Source organism: Chlorocebus sabaeus, chromosome 10 (genome assembly GCF_047675955.1).
Source record: "Chlorocebus sabaeus isolate Y175 chromosome 10, mChlSab1.0.hap1, whole genome shotgun sequence".
NCBI classification, from domain to species: Eukaryota; Metazoa; Chordata; class Mammalia; order Primates; family Cercopithecidae; genus Chlorocebus; species Chlorocebus sabaeus.
In genome coordinates this window covers 125123790-125147338 of record NC_132913.1, presented here as the reverse complement: position 1 = coordinate 125147338, position 23549 = coordinate 125123790, and the positions used below count along the sequence as shown (strand labels likewise).

Here is a 23549-nt window from a genome sequence, read left to right as displayed (position 1 = left end):
TGACACTAAAGACACACATATTTACAGTGACAGCCATTTGTGCTTTTATTCTGAGTTCATTTAATCAGTCCCAAGGGCCGTCTGTGTCCCTCTTAGGCATGGGAGATTATCTTTCCTGTATTTTTCTCACATGCTCCACCCAACCCCCATCTCAGCCCTGGGGCACGTCCCAACCAGTCAAGAAGCACGACTGCCTCCTTCTAGAGCTAACCACAGCCACCTGAAGGTAGCAAAAGACCACCACCATTTAGTTGCCACCTACCAGGTGCCAGGCAGCACGCCCTGCAGCGTGTGGGCTGTAGTTCATTACCACGACCGCCCCACATGACAGCATTCCTCTTCCTCAGATTAAAAAAAAAAAAAAAAAAAAAAAAGACTGGGTTGCATTCACTTGCCTATGGTCACACAACTTAAAAAGGCTGACCCACAGGTCCCAGAGACTACAGTCCCACAAAGATTCCAAACTGCAATAGATCAGTCCATCAGTGAGTCTGGTCCACCTGCACTGGTCATGAGTGGTATGCAGCCCCATGTGTAAGTAGCCAATAAATATCCCACATTGCAGAACATACCTCTATTACAATGTATTTCCACAAGGGAATTGCTCTGGAACTGCACTGGCCAACATAGCAGCCCCAAGACTTCTGTAGCTCTTTACGTTTAAATGCATTGCAATGAAGTTAATTCGACATGCAGATCCTCAACTGCACTGACCGCATTTCAAGTGCTCAGTAACTACAGAGGACTAGTGGCTACCACAGTGCACTGCACAGATACAGAGCACAGAGTCCTATAGACAGCACAGCTTTGGGTGATGTAAAAATATGCTGGGGGTAATTTAAAGCAATATCTTTGGGCAGAGGTCCCCTACCCCCAGGGCACAGACTGGTACCAGTCCGTGGCCTGTTAGGAACTGGGATGCACAGCAGGAGGTGAGCGGCAGGCCGGTGAGTAAGCAAAGCTTCATCTGTATTTACAGCCACTCCCTATCACTCACATTCCCACCTGAGCTCCACCTCTTGTCAGATGAGTGGCAGCATCAGATTCTCATAAGAGCGCAAACCCTACTGTGAACTGCACATGTGAGGGCTCTAGGGTGTGTGCTCCTTATGAGAATCTAATGCCTGATGATCTGTCACTGTCTCCCATTACCCCCAAATGGGACCGTGTAATTGCAGGAAAATAAACTCTGGGCTCCCACTAATTCTACATTATGGTGAATTGTATAATTATTTCATTACATGTTACAGTGTAATAATAATAGAAACAAAATACACAATAAATGTAATGTGCTTGAATCATCCCCAAACCATCCCCACACCCTGGTCAGTGGGAAAGCTGTCTTCCACAAAACTGGTCGCTGGTGCCAAAAAGGTTGAGGGCTGCTGTCTTAGGGAATACAGGGTACAGCCATGCTAGCTCAGCATGGAAGCCCCACTTCCATAAGTGTCAACCTGGAAAACCCCACATCTTCCCAGATGCCTAAGGAATGTCATCAAAGAAAGTGAAAAATAAAAATGAAAGAAATCAAGGACAATGATGGCAAAATTGATAAACCTACATGATGGTTAAAAATACATGAACAAATTTAGATCTCCTGATTTCTTTATGTTTAAATATGATCATGACCACTATGTGATTTTTCATTCACTCCCCAAGCCAAGAGTGGGTGGAGAGTTTGTAATATAATATGCCAGTGGAGGCACTGAACAGATCTGGCTCTCAGAGACTTGCTGATCCAAGGGCTTACCTGCTGCCAAGGCCATATCACATTCTGCCTACCTCAACTCTCCAGGTATTTTATTTGTTTTATGGAAAGTATATCTCAGATCTTAGAGAACTTTCCAAGCAAATAAATGAATTATTCCTTTTCTTTTTTTCTTTTTCTTTCTTCCTTTCTTTAATTTTTTTTGAGATGGAGTCTCACTCTGTTGCCCAGGCTGGAGTGCAGTGGCGCAATCTTGGCTCACTGCAACCTCTCCCTCTCTGGTTCAAGCAATTCTCCTGCCTCAGCCTCCTGAGTAGCTGAGACTACAGGTGCACGCCACCACACCTGGCTAATTTCTGTATTTTTAGTAGAGATGGGGTTTCACCATATTGGTCAGGCTGGTCTTGAACTTCTGACCTCAGGTGATCCACCCACCTCAGCCTCCCAAAATGCTGGGATCACAGGCGTGAGTCACCATGCCCGGAAAATTCTTGATGCCTGAAGATATGAAAGTCTCATTTTTTTTTTTTTTACTATCTTTATTTGCTCACCTAATTTGACATTTTATTTCACTCTCAGTGAAAGAATACCATAATGATGGGTTCCCTTGTTTGGGCTGTGTAGACACTAGAGGTTAGCTCTTCTTCCCTGGCGTATGTCTCAGATTAATTTTCAACTTTCTTTTCCAGCCTTACTAGTCCCTTAATCAAAAACAAAACTCCATTTGTAGGCACCAAATTAGAGAAGTCTAACTTGTTAACATTAAGCAATGTTTCCTCCCAACACTGATATGGTGGTCAAGGGCACTAGCCTCAAAGGCAGGAGTCTGGGTTCAAATCAGAGCTGCATGCCCCTGCCTGCGGAACCACTGTCTGGTACCAACACTTCAGCCGCCCTGTGTGGCTTCCTGTTCACACTTTGTGACATCTCCCTTCCTGGCCTTTGCTCAAATTGTAGTCACGATGTTTAGTGCCTCCCTCTAAAATATGAAAGGGTAGCCGAGGATCACCACATATCTGGGAAAGGCTCCAAGATGACAGAGGCCAAAACACACAAAGGAGAAAAAGAAACAGGAAGAAACAGACCAAGATGCAGGGAAAAAAAAAATTTCAGGAAAACCCCCAAATTAAGTGAATTTGCTAAATATCCTTGGAGTAGTAAGAAAAGGTACTGCATCAGTGAGTCAAGAAAGGATGCTATAAAGGAGAAATAAAGATGAATAAAAAAAACTTAGAAATTAAATATAAAACAGGTAAACTTAGTAGAAGGAGTGGAAGGTAAAGTTGAAGAATCTTCCATGAAGTATTACGAAAAGACCAAAAAAAAAAAAAAAAAAAAAAAAAAAAGAATAAAAAATAACTTGATGGGGATAGGAAAAAAATTCAAGAAAATTTCCCAAAATTTTAGGATACAAGTTTCCAGATTGAATGAACCCAATGAATGCTCAATAAGTGGGGAAAAATCGAGAATTCTGAGAATAAAGAGAAGATCCTAAAAGTTTCCAAACTTTTTCTTTTAAATTTTATTTATTTATTTATTTTTATTTGAGACAGAGTCTTGCTCTGTCAACCCAGGCTGGAGTGCAGGGGTGTGATCTCAGCTCACTGCAACCTCTGTCCCCTGGGCTCAAATGATCCTCCCACCTTAGCCTCCCAACTAGCTGGGACCATAGGCACAGGCCACCATGCTTGGCTAATTTTTGTATTTTTAGTAGAAAAGGGATTTCACCATGTTGTCCAGACGGTCTCAAACTCCTGAGTTCAAGTGATCCACTCTCTGGCCTCCCAAAGTGTTGGGATTACAGGTGTGAGCCACTGCACCCAGTCACTTTTTCTTTTCTTTTTTGTGGAGATGGGTGTCTCATTATGTTGCCCAGGCTGGTCTTGAACTCCTGGGCTTAAGTGATGCTCCTGCCTCAGATTCCCAAATAGCTGGGACTACAGGCATGCACCACCATGCCCAGCTAAATTAAAAAAAAATATTTTTAGAGGAAGGGTCCTACTTTGTTGCCCAAGCTGGACTAGAACTCTTGGTCCCAAGCTATTCTTTCACCTTAGCCTCCTGAGTTGCTGGAATTATAGGTGTGAGCCATATGCTCAACTCCTAATTTCACTTTTTTGATATTTATTAGTTTATTTTATTGACTAGGTAATACAGTTACATGGTTCAAATATCAAGAGCATGAAGAGTGGCACTTGATAACCTGCTTCCACCTGCATCCCCACAGTCCTTTCACTGTGTTCTGCCAGTGATTTTTATGCAAATGCAGGAAAATTGCAGGCTTTCTCACATAAGGAACAGCATACTATTTTTACTTTCTATATATTACTTTTTCCAATTAACAATACTTACTGGAAATTATGCCAAAGAAGACACAGAGTTCTTCATCATACTTTGGAAAATTATTTTTAACCTATAACTCTATATACAACCAAAGTATCAATCAAGTATGAATGTAGAATAAAGACATTTTCAGACATGTGAATACTTAGAAGAGGCATTCTTACTCCGAAAGCTACTGAAGGATGTGTTCCAGAAAAATAAGATAGCAATCCAAGAAAGAAGATAATATGGAATCCAGAAAACAGGGACCTAACAACAACAATAAAAAGGGGGTAAAAGAAATTCTCAGAATGGTGGCAGAGGGAATGGCAGGTGCAGGAAACCCCCAGGAGAACACCCAGACCAGACTAGATCTAGAGGACAGAGGTCTCCAGTGGGTAGATTTCCATATAATAATAAAATGGAATTGATAGATTATCTGATTTGTTTAATCATATAGAACATAGCATTTTGATGGGTTCTGTTGAAAACTTTCTGGAGATATGTAGATATATAGATAGATAAGCTAGATGGGTAGGCAGATGAGCAATGAAAAAGAAAATAAATCATCAACTTTAGAAGAAACAGAAAGTTGTATAAGGAAAGAAAGATTATAGTACACTGCTTGGCTCTGCAACTGACATTATTTACATAGCCGGCAACATCATCATCATTACCAGCATTTACTGAGCATTTACTATGTGACAGACATTGTTCTGAGGTATTTTTGTGAAAGATCTCATTTACCCTCATAACTGCCCTGGGTGAAGTATACTCCTAAAACTTTCCCATCTTACCTATGGGGGAACTGAGGCACAAAGTTGATAAGTAACTTGCCCTAAGTCATGGTATAAGGGACAAAATGGGGATTTGAACCCAGGAAATCTGATTCTAGCACCCATACTCTTAAGCAGTCTGTCCTGTCAGTGAATATTCATTTAGCCCCACACTACAATGAACTATATAGTGTGATGCAGAGAAGGAAAGTAGGGAGCCCGCCTGAACTGGGCCCATGCACACCAAGTCCTGTCCTTCAACGCAGGAGCCAGTTGATAGCATCTACAATTGATAAACTAATGTGTAATACATATGCATGTTATTTATAAAGAAGGAGATCATTACCAGATTATTTAGGATCTTGTAGGTTGTTTAAGGACTTGGCTTTTACAGAGTGATACAAGACACCCTTGGAAAGTTTTCTATCAGACAACTGACATGATCTGATATATTTTAAAAGGACTGCCAAGCCTGCTGTGTGGGGAACGGCTTGACGATATGGAGTCAGGGTAAAAACATGTATTACTCTGATGAAAAAAAATTAAATTTTTTAAAGATGAAAGGATGGAAAAATAGGATGAGAGACATAGTGAGGCAGAGACAGATATGGGACTCTCTCTCCTGAAATGTTACCCCTGGTGGTTCAGAGGTCAGTGGGGGACAACATGTGCCAGGGATAGGAAGAAGGTGACTCGCCTGCAGGACATGGCCTGAACGCGGTCTTGGAGGGAGCCGAGGGGCTGATCCAGGAAGCAGCCTGGGCCATGAACTAGCAGCCCCTAATTAACAGGTGGCCTCAGCCATGTCCCACATTGTCTCTGAGTCTTTTTTCTCTCTGTCAGACACAGAGACTCTGAACTCTTTTCACAGGATATAAACAAACTATGGGAGTAGAGCTTCCAGAGTACCTGGCACACCTTGGGCCTTAGAAGCAAACTCCGTTCGTCCCTCTCTCCTTTCCTGTCTCACACTCACTGGGGACGGGCAGGGCTAGAAGCCAGGTCCTGGGTTTCCCTTATCCACACCGCCTCTCATGTCCTCCACACACACCCCAACCCTGAGTACCAGGCCAACGAGTGGCTCAAGAGTCACCCAGAAAAGGAAGAAGGGAGACAGCTGGCCCTCTGACAAAAATAGCTGTGGGGTGGGGCCCAGGGCCATCGGGGACCAGCAGGCCTGTCCACAGCTGAGTTTTCTGCGGACTCAGAAACCCAGAAGCATCTTTTGGGAATCGCACAAACAGCCCAAGGTCACAGGCGCAGTGTTCGCGCCCTCCAACAGCTCAGACTGTCGGTAAAAATCTGTCTGGAACGCTGGTCTTGTCACATTCCTAAAACCTTGCAGACGATCTGCCAAGATGGTGTTTGGCTTAGGAGAATCAGCTGCAGAGCGGCCCTCAGGGGCTCCACTGCGGCTGGGTTACAAATGGAGGTATGATGTTGTTCAGGCTGGACAGTCCTATGTCCTGCCGGGCACCGAACGCCCCTCACCTCTCCCAACTCCTGCGGAACAAAGGGGCAGGGCCCGACCCCAATGGCAAACCAGTGTCCAGCAGCGTCCAGTTGGTGTGAAATCTGCTGGCCAGGCTCAGAAAAGCAAATTCATAGAGAAAAAAGTCAGGAAATTCACTTTCAAATCAAGTGAAATAGGCTGTAGGGACAAGTCTGACATCTTGGCTGCGTGCAGGTGAATGCCGGCCCCAGGGTCACCTCACCTGAGGGCAGGGGACTGCATTGGGGACCCAGATTTGCATCTTGGCAGCCGGCCTCAGTTCTGGACTCTCCACCCCACAAGGCCCAGGTCAGGGTAGTGCTGGAGAGAGGTGGAGCGAAGTTTTCTCACTCAACCCCATTTCTCGGCTGTTCTGGAAAAGAACACGTGCACCCCACCCCCAGCTTGGTTCTCCAATAGCCTTGAGGAGAAGAGAGACAGGCTCCCTCCACGCAGGCTGATAGAGGAGGGCTATTTGGGAAGGACAGGGAGAAAAGAGGAATGAAAGGGGGACTTAAGATTAAAAGACCCAATATTTATGAACTACCCGAAATGAGGGGCACGGCTTTATGTTGGGTTCCAGAAGCAGAGCCCATGGCAGGACTGGATGTGAGCCCCGTCCCAGCAGGGGCATGAGGGAGGCGGGCCGGTCAGTGAAGGGCTGGGCGGGGAGGTGGCCTCGGCAGGAATCAGCCTCAGCCTGGCCCGCAGAGAGCTCCGGAGCAGGAGACGCACCGCACACTTGGTTGCACCTTGAAACAAGGCTGGGGGACATTTTGTGTCCTCACAAAATGGTTACTTGATGGCTGCAGGCTGCCTTGGGGGCAGCGTGACCCCTTCTCCACAACTAGACTCCTTGGGGGAGTGCGACCCCTTCTCCACAACTGGACTCCTGTGTGGCCACGGCTTGAGTGAAAGACGGCGGCTGTGAGGCCTGAACAGCCAGCACCCGCAGGCCCACAAGTCAACTTGGGGCCGGTGAAGGGGAGCCAGGTGGGGCAGCAGTGCCCCTGTCATGGATCAGGGCCCAAGGCCACAGGCCACAGAGGGGCCAGCTCGGAGAGGAGGCTGCAGAAACAGTTATGGGCGAGAGGGGCCCCATCCTGCTGGGTGAGGAAGGGGTACCTACCACCAGGACATAATAAGCTCACCACACTGTCACAAGGCCCCACGGTGAGTTCCTAAGGCAGCCTGCGCAAATGACTGTTCCTGTTGGGAAAAGCACTCTTCATTTGAGAGCAATACTCTGAGTCGCATGGCGGGACCAGTATCACTTTACTCAGCCGCAGAGTGCTGAATGAAAAGTTTGGGATGCTACCAAAATGCACCAGCTGAATGTGAAACGCGGCAGGAGAGGAAAATCTATCTGCGTTGGAAACACCCCTCCCCAGATGTGGGAGGCGCAGCTCATGCCTTTGGTGCTTCTCCAGTGCATACTGAACCTTTTTCCTGACAACATCCCGCCTGAATTCCACTGCAACAAGAGAGTGAGGAATAATCGACTGGTGATAATACAGCATTTGCAAATAAGTCTCTTTACTATATGCTTGCCTAGAGTTTAAACCATAACATGGAAGCAGGACATCAGCTGCAGATGCAGAAATGCACCCTCCAAAGGCTGCCCTCGCCGTGAGTCCTGCTTCTACCCAGAAGAGTGCAAAGCCCTGCGCAGTGGAGCCTAGCTCTTACCCTCGCTCCAGCGGAACTGGGACCCACATCCCTGCAAGGTGACTCAGGCTTCCCAATGACCTCGGCCCAGAATATTCCACTTACTCTCTAGAAGGCATGTTCTTGGGTGCCAGACCCAAGTGTCAGCTCACTCCTTCCCGCTTTCTTGAAGGCTCCCCAGTTTCCTTTCAGGCCCCCACACCTTCCCAAGTATTTCAGGGAGGCCGGCTCTCCCCAGTCCTAGGACAAGCCTGACAGGTCACAGGGTAGACCCACCCACCTTTGCCACAGGCACTGAGCCCCTAAGTCCATGGTCCTTGTCACAGAGCTTGGTGCAGGAGTGGCCAGGCGGACACATGGAGGTTTACCAGGGAGATACTGCTGGCTCTCTGGAGCGAGCCACCAGAAAAGATGGTGTGTGGGCTCCACAGCGGCAGCCCGGGAAAGCCAAGGCCAGTGGCCTTCATGAAGCAAGTCAGCCTGAGGATGAGGCCACCCACAGAGGATGGCCCAGCCCAACCAGCTGCGCAGGTACTGTGGGAAAAAGAGGCCCGAGCCACTGGTGAGGCTGGCAGGGAATCCTACCCTGCCTCCGGGCTTGCTGTGCTCTAGCCAATATGCTTCCCTTTGTCAATGCCAGTCCAGTCAGGGTTTCCGTCACAGCAGCCAAAGCATCTTGACTGGTAGATACAGCCTTCAAAAACTCAAAATGCCACTTCCTCCAGGAAGCCACTTCTGACACCACTGGCCTGCTATAATTCTCTCTGTCCAAACCTTCAGAGCATTGTCTACGCCCTTTTTATATCAGATCTCTTCCTGTCTTCTGTTGGTATTATTGATCTACAGGTGTCAACCCCTTTCTGGCCCAACTCCTGGCCCAACAAAAAAACACAGCAGGTCCTTGTCGGGTTCCTCCCTGACTCTCCAGTCTCCCCAGGACAGGAATTTGGATACTATGACTTGTATCTGTTGAGTCAATGAGTGAATAAGAAAGCACTGAACCTAAGACAATATTTTGATTTCTATAAGAACCCCGATGAATTCAAGGAATAGATATTTGCCATTTGAATAGTGATTTTCATTTTCACAGTTGGGAAATAGAATTTAATTTGTACTAAAACATAAGATGTCACACCTGCTCCCTCCAGCCCTGTCAATCTGTGCTACTCAGCACTTGTAACAGCTGCATCTACGGCTGGGTTTTACAGGGAGGGGTGTGTAAGGAGCTCTCAGATTTACCCACCGCCTAGTTACATACTTTACATTGCTACCCACTTTCTTTAATCCTGACTGCCAGGGCAGATTTCTTCTTCTCCATTTCAGAGATGAGAAAACAGAGGCTCAGAGGAGATTGAGTAACTCACCTTCCTAGGATGGCACAGCTAGCAAAGAACTGTGTTGTTTCCAAGCCCAGCTCTGACTCACAAGTCTATCTCTGTAACTCCAACTGCATCTTCCTGGCGGGGAGGCAGGACCTGGGGCTCTCAACCCAAGGAGTGTTCCCTTGCCTTTCTTTTCCATTTCTTTTATAAAAAGAGCAGATAGGCTGGGCGCAGCAGCTCATGCCTGTAATCCCAGCACTTTGAGAGGCCAAAGCAGGCAGATCACTTGAGGCCAGGAGTTCGAGACCAGCCCGGCTAACATGGTGAAACCCCGTCTCTACTAAAAATACAAAAATTAGCCGGGTGTGGTGGTGCGTGCCTGTAATCCCAGCTACTGGTGAGGCTGAGGCAGGAGGATCTCTTGAGCCTGGGAGGTGGAGGTTGCAGTGAGCCGAGATCACACCACTGTACCCCAGCCTGGGCAACAGAGTGGGACTGTGCCAAAAAAACAAAACAAAACAAAACAAACAAACAAACAAAAACACCAGTGGATAAAAGGCAAACTCTGGGAACTTTCATTCTTCTCATTCTTCTCATTTTGCCCCATAAACACTGACATCAAGACAAGACTTGCGATTCACTGGCCACCTCTGGCCCTTGCAGGGAACACTCGTTAGGCGCTGTGGTCAAATGCATACATAAATGACTGTCTTCACAGGAGGGAGTTATACTCAAGCTACTATATTTAGCAAATGTCTATATTTAGCCAAAGGTCCTTTAAATGCCTTGTACTTCTTTTGTTTATTAATTAATGTAACAGACATTGATGAACACCTAGTCTGTGCCTGGCTCTGTGCTGAGCTCTTGGGATACAAAAGTAAGATATTTCCTGTCTGGGTGTCACCTTCTACAGGTGAACAAATAATGATAAGGTATTCTGACTGCCATGCCAGGTGTGGGCGCGCCATGGAGGGCCATGGAGCCAGAGAGACTTAGGCCTGGTGCGATATGAGAGGGCCGAGAGTCTGGAAGGTCTCCTGCAGGTCATGGTGGGCTTCCAGCAATGAATAAGGGTTTGCCTGGAAAGCCCTTTTCTGTATCATACAGAGAGAAACAGAAGTCTATTCACTCAATATTCAACAAATACTGATTGACTGCCACATGTCCATAAGAGCAAAGCCAGGTATTTACAACTACAAACACCTAAGGATTGGTTACAGAGTGATCCCCCAGAATATCTGACGGATGCCGCCAGACACCACAGTCCAAATGGTTTGGAGGTGTTTCCTGTGGGAAGAATCACATGTGGAAAAGCTCGCCATCACACCCAACACGGAAGAGAACCTGTGAGGCGGGCTCAAGGCAGAGACTTTCTTTGCGTTCATACACCCACCTGGCACACAGTTCAAACGGTACAAAGAGAACACTGTCAAAAATTAAGCTTCCTTTGTCCTCCTGGGGCCGCAACCTATTGGCTCCCCTTTTCCCAACGGGAAAAGCCGTCCCTGTACGACTTTCTGGATGTCATGTACATTCTTTAGCCTTAAGGTAGAATTCTTGCGGGAGGGGAAAAAAAAAAAAAGCATTTGTACAAATACCCACTTCTAGTGTGCCTTCAATTAGTCACAGGTAAAGTTAATCACCAAACACGATCTTAGTTACAATCAACTCTGCCCAGGAAACTTTAATGAAGACCTTTCAGTGTGCCTGGACCCGTTTTCAGGCTCAGTCCTGAAAGAAAATGCACAGGGATCCCCAAGTTCATCTCTGAGCTGCACCTTGAGTGACATCGATGGATGGATGACAAATGGTCACCTGAGCAACTCGGCCATTTCGGCAGGGCCATGTGGCCTCCGGAGACCGTCCACTGCCTCCAGGTCGGGCCTAAGCCCCTGCCTCCTCCCGTGCGGCACAACAAAGCGGGGAGCTAGCCCCCGCCCGGCCAGCCCGGGCCACCTCGCGCGCTGGCGGCGCCCGGGTCCTCTCCGGAGGGCGCAGTGGCCAACTGGGGCCGGGGTGGGGGAGGGCGCGCAGCGTCGCGGGCTGGGCCCGGGGCTGGAGGACGGGTGCCGGGTCCGCAGGCCGCCGACATCGGGGCCGGGGCGCAGCGCCCGGGGATCAGCGCCCTGGCGCGCGCCTGCCCGGCCCACCCGCCTGGAGCCGGACGCGCAGTGGCACAGACGCAAAGCGGGACAGACGGACGCCGAAGAGACCCTGACAGCCGCCCGGCCCCCGCGCCCGCTCCGCGCCCCCCGGCTACCCGCCCGGCGCGCTTACCTCCCGCGCGATCTGGTTGAGCGCGTCGTCCTCTGCCGTGAGCCGCTCCCGATTGGGGAGCCGCTTGCGCCCCGAACCCTGGGTGCCCATGTCCATCGACCAAGTCGCCCGCAGCTGCCGCGGGGCCCGTTGCTCCAGCCGCTCGCGCCGCCCCGGCCCGGCCCCGGCCCCAGCCCCTCCCTCCGCCGCGGCGTCATGGCGTCAGCGGGCGCTGGGCCGGGGACGCGGGGACGCGGGGGGACGGGGGCCGCGGGGACCCGGGGGAAGCCAGAGCTGGAGGTCCGCAGCGGGGACCAGGGACCGCGGGGACCAGGGACGGCGGGGCGGGGCGGGGCGGGGGACGGGGGTGGGGGGCGGAGATGCCAGGTGTCAGGGACGATGGGGGTCCGATACCACGGGGACGCTGGGGATGCCCAGGGCCGGGCACGCGGGACCTGAGGGGCCGGGAGCCCCGGAGGGTGGACTCCGCGGGGACTGTTTGGCGGGCCGGTAATCGCGGAGCGACGCGCCGCAGGACGGTGGGCACCGGTTGAGTGGGGACCTACCCACTAGAGAGCTGGGGGGTGGGAAGGCTTTAAGGGGCTTGGGTTGCCTTGAGGTGTTTGCACGGAGGGGTGGGCACAGGATATGTTTCGGCCTGACGCTCCCCATTCCGCGGTGAGTCGGTGAGTCGGGGTGGAAGTCCCTCGCCGGGGTGAGAGCTAGGCTCTGGGGTCAGGCCGACATGTGCTGAGATCCGCCCGCCACCACCTCCGGCTCCTGTGACCTTGGCCAGCCTCCTGGGCGCGGGCTTCACAGGCTCTGGGAATATGATGTGGATGTGTGCGTTTCTGTCTTTACACGCGTGTTCTTCGTGCCGGCATCCATCCTTCTCCCCGCTGTCTGCCCCCTGAGATCAAGGACTTGTCACTTCTCTCGTGGGTCTACAGCCTCTAGGATCGGGGCAGGTGCATGGCAGCTCTCTCCTACTTGTTGAAAAAGTAATGAACTTACTTGCGCTCTCTGAAGCTCACAGTCAATGCTCCAGAGGTGGATTTAAAAGTAAATCAAATCGGAGGGTTAGGTAAAGGTTAAAAGCCCCTGCTTAGGGCCCCGCAGGAGCACCGGATGGGAAAATTACTGGTGTGTTTGGGGTATGGGGAGAACTTCAGTATGGCTGGACCTGGGGAAGAATGGGAGGAGGGTAGTGATGGAAGAGGAGAGGAGGTTGTACTGAAGTCACCTGTGATGTTTTTCCCCCAGTGTTAGGGACAGTTAACATTTTGGTGTATTTCCAACCAAGTGATGTGTCCAGATTGCTTTGGGTTCTTAGGGATGTAGCCTGGAAGCTGCATGGAGGTGGGAAGAGGAAGGGGGCCCCTCCACCTGCAGTGATAGTGGCAGCTGTTGGAGGTTTCATTGCAGGGAAAAGACAGTGAGTTCGGTGACATGGGAGGGAGGGCAGATCCAGGTGACATTGCTCTGGGTGCCTGAGCTGATGCAGGTGAGTTGGCAGGGCTGACTGTGGCCTCATTCATGGCTGAACTCCGGGAGCAGGTACTGCACCTGCACATTGTAGGCACTAAGGAAATAAGTGTTGACTGAATCTTCCAGGCCATATGCATATTACTTCAGAGGCCATACTCCTTAAGTGACATGGTCCTCCTTGGGGGAAACTTTGAGCCGCAGCCTCTTGCGCTGCCCTGGTCTTGCTGGTGGCTGCTCACTGTTTCCTAACCCCTGAGGCACTGTGGCGACTGCACATCTCTGCTGAGACTGGTTCCCGTGAGTTCACTCATTCATGCATGCACACCTGCTGCCTGCCAGCTGCTGAGCTGGAGGCTGGGGCATAGCTGTCAGAGAGGCAGACATGGCCACTGCCTCTCAGGGCTGACTTGAGATGCCTGGAGCTCCTTATCTAAAGCCAAATCCAAGTTCCAACGTCTCCTTTCTAAAAGATGTCTCCCTTTGCTCCCTGTCCTTCGCTGGAACTTTGAGCCACTTTTTATTAACACCTAAATCCTCCATCCTGATCTGTTGAGGCCAGGAGGGCAGGCACTGACCCCATCTTCCTCATCTTTAAGCCTTCACTGGGAATTGGCTGTGCCAGTTGCTTAGTGGAGTGCAGTGGTTGAACCTGTGGAACAGAGTTCAGTTCCTGACCCTCCTCCCGACTTCTCCTGTCGGATTGTTGTCCAGAAACAGGAGATTCACTGCTGCGGGGAAAAAGTGGCCAGAGGTGTGTCTGAACAGCTCCCGCTGGTAGACGGTGTTCTCCGACACTGCGATGAATTCAGCTTCCTGCCCATCCCCCATCACCTGTCCGCTTCCAGAAAAGAGCCGCTTTTCAGGAATCATCAGAAACAACATTGCTGGGTCCTCCGATGGCCCCATGACATCACAACTCCCTGGCTACAGTCCTCTTCCCCTGGCGATGTGCTCTCAGAGTGGACTGGTTCTCACTTCAGAGTCAGTTCCCACCTCTAAATGGAAATATGGGTGCCCACTGTCTTAGCTCCTTTGTGCTGCTACAACAGAACGACTTAGACAGGGGTCATTTACAAAACCACAGAAATGTATTGTTCACAGCTGTGGAGGCTGGGAACTGCAGCATCAAGCCTCCAGCAGAATCAGTGTCTGGTTGAGGCCCATTCCTCACAGATGGCACCTTCTGTGTGTCCTCTCATAGTGGAAGATGGGCTCACTCCAGGCTTTTGTGTAAGGGCACTCATTGCATTCATGAGGGCTCTGCTTCAGGACCTGGTCACCTGCAGGCCCCACCTTGCATTGAAGGTTAGGTTTTGACATATGAATGAGGGGGCCAACACCATCCAGACCATGGCCTCTACTTCGTCGGGGTAGGGACAGTATTCTAGGCAAGAGCCTTTCCAGGGCTTCACACACAAGCAATCAATCAATCATCCTTGCAGCTCCTGTCCTCAAAGGCCCAGGTCTGGAATGAATAGTGAACAGCAGTTCCTGCCTGGGCAGAGGGGAGGTAGACAGAGACATTACACAGCTTGGTGGGTCTTCTCTGTGCTTGGGGTGCCTCCTGGAGGAAGATAAAGACCTACAAGACTCCATCATGCTGATCCATGGGTTCACCAAAAAATTGTGGTATTTCCTCCACCCTCAACCCTCGGCCCTCCCTGCGTGGATGTGCATGAGCCTGTTTCCACTGAGAAGACTGGCCTCCGCCACCAGCACTACTGACCCCTCCCATGTAGCCCTTCTCCTATTCCAGATGATGACACTGCCCACCAGGGTTTACTTCAGAGCAGGAAATTGAGAAACTATATCACAGATCTGATGTCCAGGGCCAGAGAATTAACATGGTCATCTCCAAGCCTGGTACCAAGTCCCTTCACAAAAATACAGATGCCACCTTCAGGAAGCCTCCACGAGAAAGCGGAAGCAGCCAGGGAAGCCTTGGCAAGGGAAATCACACAGAGGTGCCATCCCCAGCACAGGTTTGCCTTTGTTCAGGAGCTCAGTGGGCAAGCCCTGTGGGCTGGCTGGGAAAGGAAGTTGATGAGCAGCTATGGAGGGGCGTCCAGTCTGCATGAGGACTCAAGCTTCTCAGGCAGAGAGCCATCGGAGCCATTATGTGGGCCATAACGTGACTCACTCTGGGTCCACTGAGAGCATCATCCACGTGGGTCTACCTCAAACCTCTTTTACCAGCACTCCAGTCTTGCTCTTCCAGTTCCCAGAGGATGGAAAGCCCTGCTTTGGATAACAGCTGGAGCAGGGCAGGAGAACTGCAGCCCTCCCCAGGAATGCTGAAGGACCTGTAGAAGACAGCCATCTCTCATGTATGGAACTTGGAGCCAGCACCTTGCCCAGAAGTGTGGCTGGCTGAGGTCAGGGCCTTCGTGATGCTCAGGAGGTGAATGGCGTGTCTCCTTTGTCCTGTTGGACGTTTTCAGGTGCATCTTTCAGTAGCTCAATCACAGCACTTCCAAAATACAACAGTGGATGATGTCTGCCCCAATAAATGCCTCTTCCTTCTCAGGACACCACCACTTCCAGTAACTTTTTCATGTTTCTTGGAGTAAAAACTTTGGAACTATTTTGAAATCCTTTCTCCTTTCTCTACTAAATCCGATCAAATGCCCAGTTGGTCTTTTCCTTCATCTCTATCTAATCATTTCGATCCTCCTTTGGTATGTTTGCTGATACCACCAAGGTCTGCAGCTGGTCCCCCTTATACGTCATTTGTGGATTACTAGCATAAGTCACCTTCTGGACTTGGTGTCTCCAGGGTAGGGTGCCTGAGACAATCCATGGGGAAGGGGAAGCAAATATAGAAATTCTGTTATATATATCTTCAACTAAACCTTAGAAATCCAATGTTACTAATTTTTGATCTATAAGCTCATTTCAAGCAGTCACTCAAGGCATTTCAGGGGCTGGCAGTGGCATGCTCTCTCATTATATCATTTTTGCATATTTTGATGTATTTCGGTGGACCAGGTTAAATGGATTTATGGATTGCATAACCTAGTTTTAACTAAAACTCAAAGAGTAGATAAATGGCTTCAAAAGATTTAAAAGATTCCCAAAAGCCACAAATAAACAAGAAAATGAGAGACTTGTTTCTTAGTTCAGGTAGGAGCTCTTCACTGGCCTCGGTATAAGGTTATCAGACAGGATAAGAACATTTAGTAACCATCAAAACTATTTACATATGAATTTACATTTCCTATCATTAATGATTAACTTCATTCTAAGTGGATATTGTGCCTTTATTAACTAATGATGATAGACTAGGAACATAATTTATATATAAATATGCAAATGCTTGTGGGGGGTTAAAAATACTTACGGATCATTTCTATTATCAAAAACATCTGGGTTCTAAGGCCAGGTGCCTGGCTTATGCCTGTAATCCCAGCTACTCAGGAGGCTGAGGCAGGAGAATCGCTTGAACCCAGGAGGCGGAGCTTGCAGTGAGCTGATACCGGGCCACTGCACTCCAGCCTGGAAAACAGCGAGACTCCCTCTCAAAAAAAAAAAAAAAAAAAAGGTTCTAGACCAGGAATTTGTGTGTGTGTGTGTGTGTGTGTGTGTGTGTGTTGGCAATAAAGAGTTTAATTGATGCAAGAATCTGATGAAAGTTGGATTCCTCTTACAGTGGGGAAAATGGGCATCTGAACATGAAATTTGAGTCCAATTTTAGAGGGTGATATTTTGAAGTCCATCCATGGGCTATCTGAATTCCCATTCTACACTGTCCCAATTTAATCCACTATCTACAAAAGCCAGAATAATCTTCTGCAATACGCTTCCATCATGCTGGCGTCAGAACTGCAGAATGGCTCTCGGGCGGCTGTTGCCGCAGTTCTGGAGGGTACCAGCAGGTGTGAAAGCCATCAGTTCGCGCGTGATTAGTGATAGTCACAGTGCTGAAGTTTGTGAGATTATTTGCTTTAAATGTTATTGTCATAAAATTTCATCTTCACTAAGTGCTACTGGGTGCCAGGAATTTTGCAGCAGGAAAGAGCCTGGTAGGAGGATGTCAGGCTTGGGACACATTGGGACACGCCACGTGTGCCTCTGGGAAACTCGCTGAGGGGGGCGGGTCCTTGGCACACAGTGCCAATTCTGTAGCCAAACCCCTAGGGCACCTTCGAGTAACTCTCGTGGGACAGCTTCCTGAGAGCTGGGACAAAGATTGCCTTTCCGTCCCTCAGAGAGCCTTATTATGGATTACGGACCCATGGGTGCTTAGAACATGTGGCTTGACTGAATGAAGAATCCTTTCTTGAGGTACGATATCAAATAGGATGTGAAAACCGATTTTCTTTCTACTTGGGGAAGAGTAATGATGCAAATGTAGGTACTTATTGACTAGCAATGTAATCAATTTTCACCTAACATGGGATTTATTAACTATTAATTCAATTGGGTAAAAAAAAATAGGTGACAGGACTTTCAACTACAGGACTTTCAGCAATAGGGTAAACCTTATAGGAAACTAACTCTCCTTCCAACAATCATGAACCTCAAACAAAGTCTAGAAAACAGCCCTCTGGAGGCTCTGGGGAGTAAACAAATACACACTGGGACTGGAGTGGACACAACCTTTGAAGGAAGAGAAGTAAATAAGAAGATGTCTGCTTTCCCAGAGGACATACCCCAGCCTGCAAGGCACGTTGGGAGGGCTTGAGAATGACTGGACCGAGGAGTTAGATGTCTGGGTCTGGGGCCATAAGTGCAGCTGGAAATTCTGGGAAGATCCCAGAGAAGAGGGACTATAGAAGGTTGGGTCTCAAGATTTGCATACTAACTTATCCAGAATCCATGGCTGAGTCCCGAACTACACATGTGTGTGGTGAGATGCCGGGACATGCAGAAGGAGGCAACAGCTGGAAGCCTGAAAAAGCTGAGCAGAGATTTCAGCCCAGTGCTGGGGAGATAAACTCAGGAATTCAAGTCCTAACAAGTTAGAGTCTTTCCATTGAAATCTCAGAAGACTGTGACTTAATAGTGAGACACAGGACTAAGGGCTATGACAGAAAAACCAAAATGGGCCCGGATGCGGTGGCTCACACTTATAATCCTAGCACTTTGGGAGGCCAAGGTGGGTGGATCACCTGAGGTCAGGAGTTCAAGACCAGCCTGGCCAACATGGTGAAACCCTGTCTCTGCTAAAAAATACAAAAATTAGCTAGGTGTGGTGGCAGGCACCTGTAAGCCCAGCTATTTGGGAGGCTGAGGCAGGAGAATCGCTTGAACCTGGGAGGTGGAGGTTGTAGTGAGGCGAGATCGTGCCATTGCACTCCAGCCTGGGCCACGAGAGCGAGACTCCATCTCAAAAAAACACAACACAACACAACACAACAAAATGAGCACAAACCTAGAACCAAGTCTCAGTAAGATGAAGACAAGACACAGGATGGAGGTATATTTATTAACTGCCTGCTTGAGGCAAATTCAACACGCTTCGGAAGAAGAGAACAGAGTCCATAGTCCAGATCCCCTGTAAAGCGTTGCCTACCATGTACAGCACAGACAGAGACTTCCTAGACAAGAAGAATCAGGAAAATCATACTTGGGGCAGGAGGAAAAATAGTCAATTGAGAAATACTCACAGATGACCTAGATGTTGGAATTAGCAGATAAGTCACATAAAATAACCATGGGAAAGATGGATATAATCGATGAAGACAGAGGGAATGCCAGCAGAAATCTGGGAATTTTAAACATGGAAACTGTAGAACTATAAAGTATAATATTTGAAATTAAAAATGTGTTGAGTAATATTAACAACAGCTCAGATAACGTAGATGAAAAGATCCGTGGACTTGAAACCTGGTCAAAAAAATTACCCAAACTGGAAAGAGAGAGAAAAAAAACTATTTTCTTTAAAAAATTTTTTCGGGCCGGGCGCGGTGGCTCAAGCCTGTAATCCCAGCACTTTGGGAGGCCGAGACGGGTGGATCACGAGGTCAGGAGATCGAGACCACCCTGGCTAATGCGGTGAAACCCCGTCTCTACTAAAAAATACAAAAAACTAGCCGGGCGAGGTGGCGGGCGCCTGTAGTCCCAGCTACTTGTGAGGCTGAGACAGGAGAATGGCGTAAACCCGGGAGGCGGAGCTTGCAGTAAGCTGAAATCCGGCCACTGCACTCCAGCCTGGGCGACAAAGTGAGACTCCGTCTCAAAAAAAAAAAAAAAAAAAAAAAAAAATTTTCGGCTGGGCGCGGTGCCTCATGCCTATATAATCCCAGCACTTTGGGAGGCTGAGGCAGGAGGATCACGAGGTCAGGAGTTCAAGACCAACCTGACCAACATAGTGAAACCCTGTCTCTACTAAAAATACATAAATTAGCCAGGCATGGTGGCACCTGCCTGTAATCCCAGCTACTCAGGAGGCTGAGGCAGGATAATCGCTTAAATCCAGGAGGCAGAGGTTGCAGTGAGCTGAGATCACATCACTGCACTCCAGCCTGGGTGACAGGGTGAGACTCCATCTCAAAAATAAAAATAAATAAATAAATAAATAAATAAAAACTTCCACAATTCTGAAGTTGAAATCAGGAGAAACAATACATATATATATTTTTTTCAGACAAAGTTTCACTCTTGTTGCCCAGGCTGGAGTGCAATGGCGTGATCTCGGCTTACTGCAAACTCCACCTCCCAGGTTCAAGTGATTTTCCTGCCTCAACCTCCTGAGTAGCTGGGATTACAGGCGCCCACCGCCACACCTGGCTAATTTTTTGTATTTTTAGTAGAGATGGGGTTTCACCATGTTGGCCAGGCTGGTCTTGAACTCCTGACCTCAGATGATCCACCTGCCTCAGCCTCCGAAAGTGCTGGGATTACAGATGTGAGCCACCGCTCCCGGCTGAGAAACAGTATTTTTTAAAAGAACAGGTTCCAGGGATTCAGGATCCCACAGTGGTCAACTGAATTTTGACAAGGCACCAAAATAATTCCGTGGAGAAAGAAAAGTCTATTTTAGTAAATGAAGCCAGGACCATTATGTGACAGAAATAAATTTTGATGCTTCCTCCACAATATACACAATAAGTAAATCAGGGTGCTTATTGTGTATAGTATTAAGTTTAGACCTAAACTTAAAAGCAAAAACTATTAAGTTTCTTGAAGAATATGTAGGAGAATACCTTTGGAACCTTAGGTAGGCAAGATTTCTTGGATAATTAACAAAAAGCACAATCACAAAATACAACTATTTATTTATTTATTTATTTATTTATTTATTTATTTATCTATCTATCTCCAAGACAGAGTCTCGCTCTATCGCCCAGGCTGGAGTGCAATGGTGTGGTCTTGGCTCACTGCAACCTCCACCTCCCAGGTTCAAGTGAGTCTCCTGCCTCAGCCTCCCAAGTAGCTGGGATTACAGGGGGCCACCACCACGCCCAGTTAATTTTTGTATTTTTAGAGACAGGGCTTTCCATGTTAGTCAGGCTGGTGTTAAACTCCTGACCTCAGGTGATCCGTCCGCCTCGGCCTCCCAAAGTGCTGGGATTATAGGCATGAGCCACTGTACCCAGCCATAAAATACAAAACTGATAACTTGAATTTCATCAAAATTTTAGAATTCTGTCTTTTACAAAACACCATCATGAAAATGAAAACACAAGCCACAAACCAGGAGAAAATATCCACAACATGTGGATGTGACCCAGCACTTGTATCCAGAATATAGAAAGACTTCCCAAAAGTCAATAAGAAAAAGATAAACAAGTCATTTAGAGAGTGGGCAAAGGACTTGGAGACTTGAGCAGACACTGCATATAAGGAGATCTACAGATGGCCAAGGAGATATAAAGAAAAGTGCTCACCATTTTTATCATCAGGGATATGCAAAATAGAACCACAGTAAGATACAACTTCACACCCACTAGAATGTCTACAGTTAAAAAGACTGACAAGACCACATGTTGGTGAGGATGCGGGGCAGCTGGAACACTCATGCATTGCTGGTGGGAGTGGAACATTGCACAGCCAGCCTGGAATGCTGTTTGGGAGTTTCTTGGAAACATAACCTACCCTATGATCCAGTCATTCAACTCCTAAGTACTTACCCAAGAGAAGCGAAAACATGCCCGCAAAGAGACAGGTACAAGGATGCTCATGGAAATCTGATTCACAATATCCAAAAGCTGAAAACAATCCAATGTCCATTAACAGGTGAGGGGATAGGCAAATTATCCTAAATCATGGATGCCATACCATGTGGCAATAACACGAACCCCTAATACAGGCAACAATGTGAATGAATCTCAAAAACGTTGTGTTGAGTGAAAGAAGTCACTCACAAAACCGTATGTATGGAATGATTCCATTTCTATGATATTCTAGAACAGGAAAAACCTAAGCTATGATAGAATTTAGAAGGGGGGTGACCTTTGGAGGGTGGGTGGGTTGGCTACAAAGGGGCACAAGGAAATTTTGGGGGTGATAGAAATCTTCCGTATCTTCAGTGAGGTGCTGGTTGTGTGGGGTAACCACATGCAGTTTATCTGGCTGTAAGGGGCTTCCCGAAGGATGGCACTTTAGTTTTAAAACTGGGCGCCTCTCTGGTGTGCATGTACACGTTTGCCAAAAGTTGCATGTGCAAGCGCACACTTCAAATGTATGCCTCTTACTACGTCTAAATCATGCTTCAATTAAAAAAAGAGTATTTTAAAAAATCACGGTGGGAAAACAACCAAACCAGTGAAAACACAAGCAACAGAAGAGGGTGTTTGCCTTTTCGGTGTCATATTGAACTTACAGTTTTATGACAACAAACGTTGAAAGGTCCATAACTTAGGGGGCTGCCTGACACATCGCTTCCTCCAGGCTGTGGAGACCCAGATGAATCGATGCTGGATAAACACGTGCTCTGGAGGCATATTTAGTGTTTTGCATAGTTGACTCCCGTTTTCTAGGAGAGCTTGGGGGTTGGAGTAGTTCCATCTATTTGCCCCTTCTCCATTTTCACGGGGCCTCAGATACCCATGGCATTCGGTTCTCCTACAGAAGAACCACAGGTAAGGATCATCAGGACTTGAAGATAAGGAGGTGACTCACCCACAGTCCCAGGTTGGCTTTACTGTCTGATTTGTGAAAAGGATCATGAAGCGCGCTTCTTCCCCTGCCCCTTTGCCAGTTAATCACAGTTAATCCCATCGCCCGTGGTGGTTAGGAGCTGTTCTGCACTCCTGGTCACTGACTGAGTGTCTGTAACCCAGAAGGCAGAGCCAGGGTATGTCAGGCTGGGTGTGGATTTTGCTGCTGTTTTTCCATGAACTGCCACGCGGGTGATTTTCGCTATAAGGTGGTTTCTGCAGCCTTCAACAGTTCACACACACCCCTACATCCCGTGGGGCATGTTGAGTATGGAATCACGACGTTCCTCCACCATTCCCATGTAGCTCAGCAGCTTTTCCCCTTGAGGAATCACTGTCTTCATGAGCAAAACACCATCCTTATCAATCACTCAACTGCAGTCCTCCAGAACGGAAATGTAGCACAGATGTTTCAGATCTCTTTCAATGTTATAGGAAGATGCTTACCATATTTTTGGCAGTGGCTTTTAAAAGCACTCTATGTCCTTGACTTGCCAATTTTAAAATAGCACAAACATTTCATCAAGTTTTTTGTTGTGCTGAATAATGCTCTGAAGACTTTTTCATGAGAAAATCACTTCAGATTTCTCCACATTGAGATAGCACCCAACAATGGAACACCTTCTGGGGAGGCCTGGGCTTTGCCTAATTTTAGTCTCAGCCATAAACGACGCTTAAGGGGACAGGCCCATCTGAAGCGTTCTGCGCCAGCTTCCAGTCTATTTTAGGAACATAATAGGAAAATAGTTTGCCACTTACTCATTTGCATCCTGTGCTCAAGTAGAATTCTTTCTATCAACATCCCCAGACAAAGAACAGTTCATAAAATTAGCTACAGTTTATAAAATCCAGGCTGGCCTCAAGCAGAACAAAGATGATATGGGTTTTCTTCCTATGGAAGATTTTTCCTACACTGAAATGTGATCACAATGCAAGATAGGATCATCGAAAGGATCAAATGAAATCACCCCGTCTAGTACATTGGCACAGAGCTCAGCGCCGCTGTAAGTGCACAATAGGGCACCTACTGTGTGTAGTGTGTAGAAGGAGAGATACTGGGAGGAATGAGGCACAGTCCCTGCCTTCAGTAGGTCTCAAGATGTCAAAGGAGCGATGAGTGTGTAGATCACCAATCCTGTGCGATGGCTGCGTCTTAGTGGGAAAATCAGGAAGGAGCCCTTGCTGTAAGGATGGATGTGATTTCTTCCCACAGGTAGAAATTGTAGCAGAGGAGAGTCCAGGCAGAAGAAGCCTGACCCTGCTGCCGTGGTTTCACTGTGTTAAGGGTGGAAGTTCTAAACTGTCTCTGCATCCTCTTTGGGGACTCCCATCTGTACACTCTCAGAAGGGGAGTCAGGATCCTTGCTCAGCAAGAGACCTTAGCTGTTGACCAAAGCTGCTGTCTGCTATGAT

At 48.1% G+C, this 23549-nt stretch overlaps 1 protein-coding gene across 18 annotated transcripts in view; it reads right to left on the bottom strand.

Annotated features, from left to right (window-relative positions):
* Nucleotides 1-11728, bottom strand: part of LRRFIP1 (LRR binding FLII interacting protein 1) — a 167689-nt gene extending 155961 nt beyond the window's left edge. For all 18 annotated transcript variants that reach the window (XM_073020188.1, XM_073020187.1, XM_073020167.1 and 15 more), the window contains exon 1: nt 11566-11728. In XM_073020188.1, the coding sequence (XP_072876289.1) occupies nt 11566-11661 (96 nt within the window). In that variant the 5' untranslated portion in view covers nt 11662-11728. The remainder of the gene's footprint in view (nt 1-11565) is intronic.
* Between the last annotated feature and the right edge of the window lie 11821 nt (nt 11729-23549).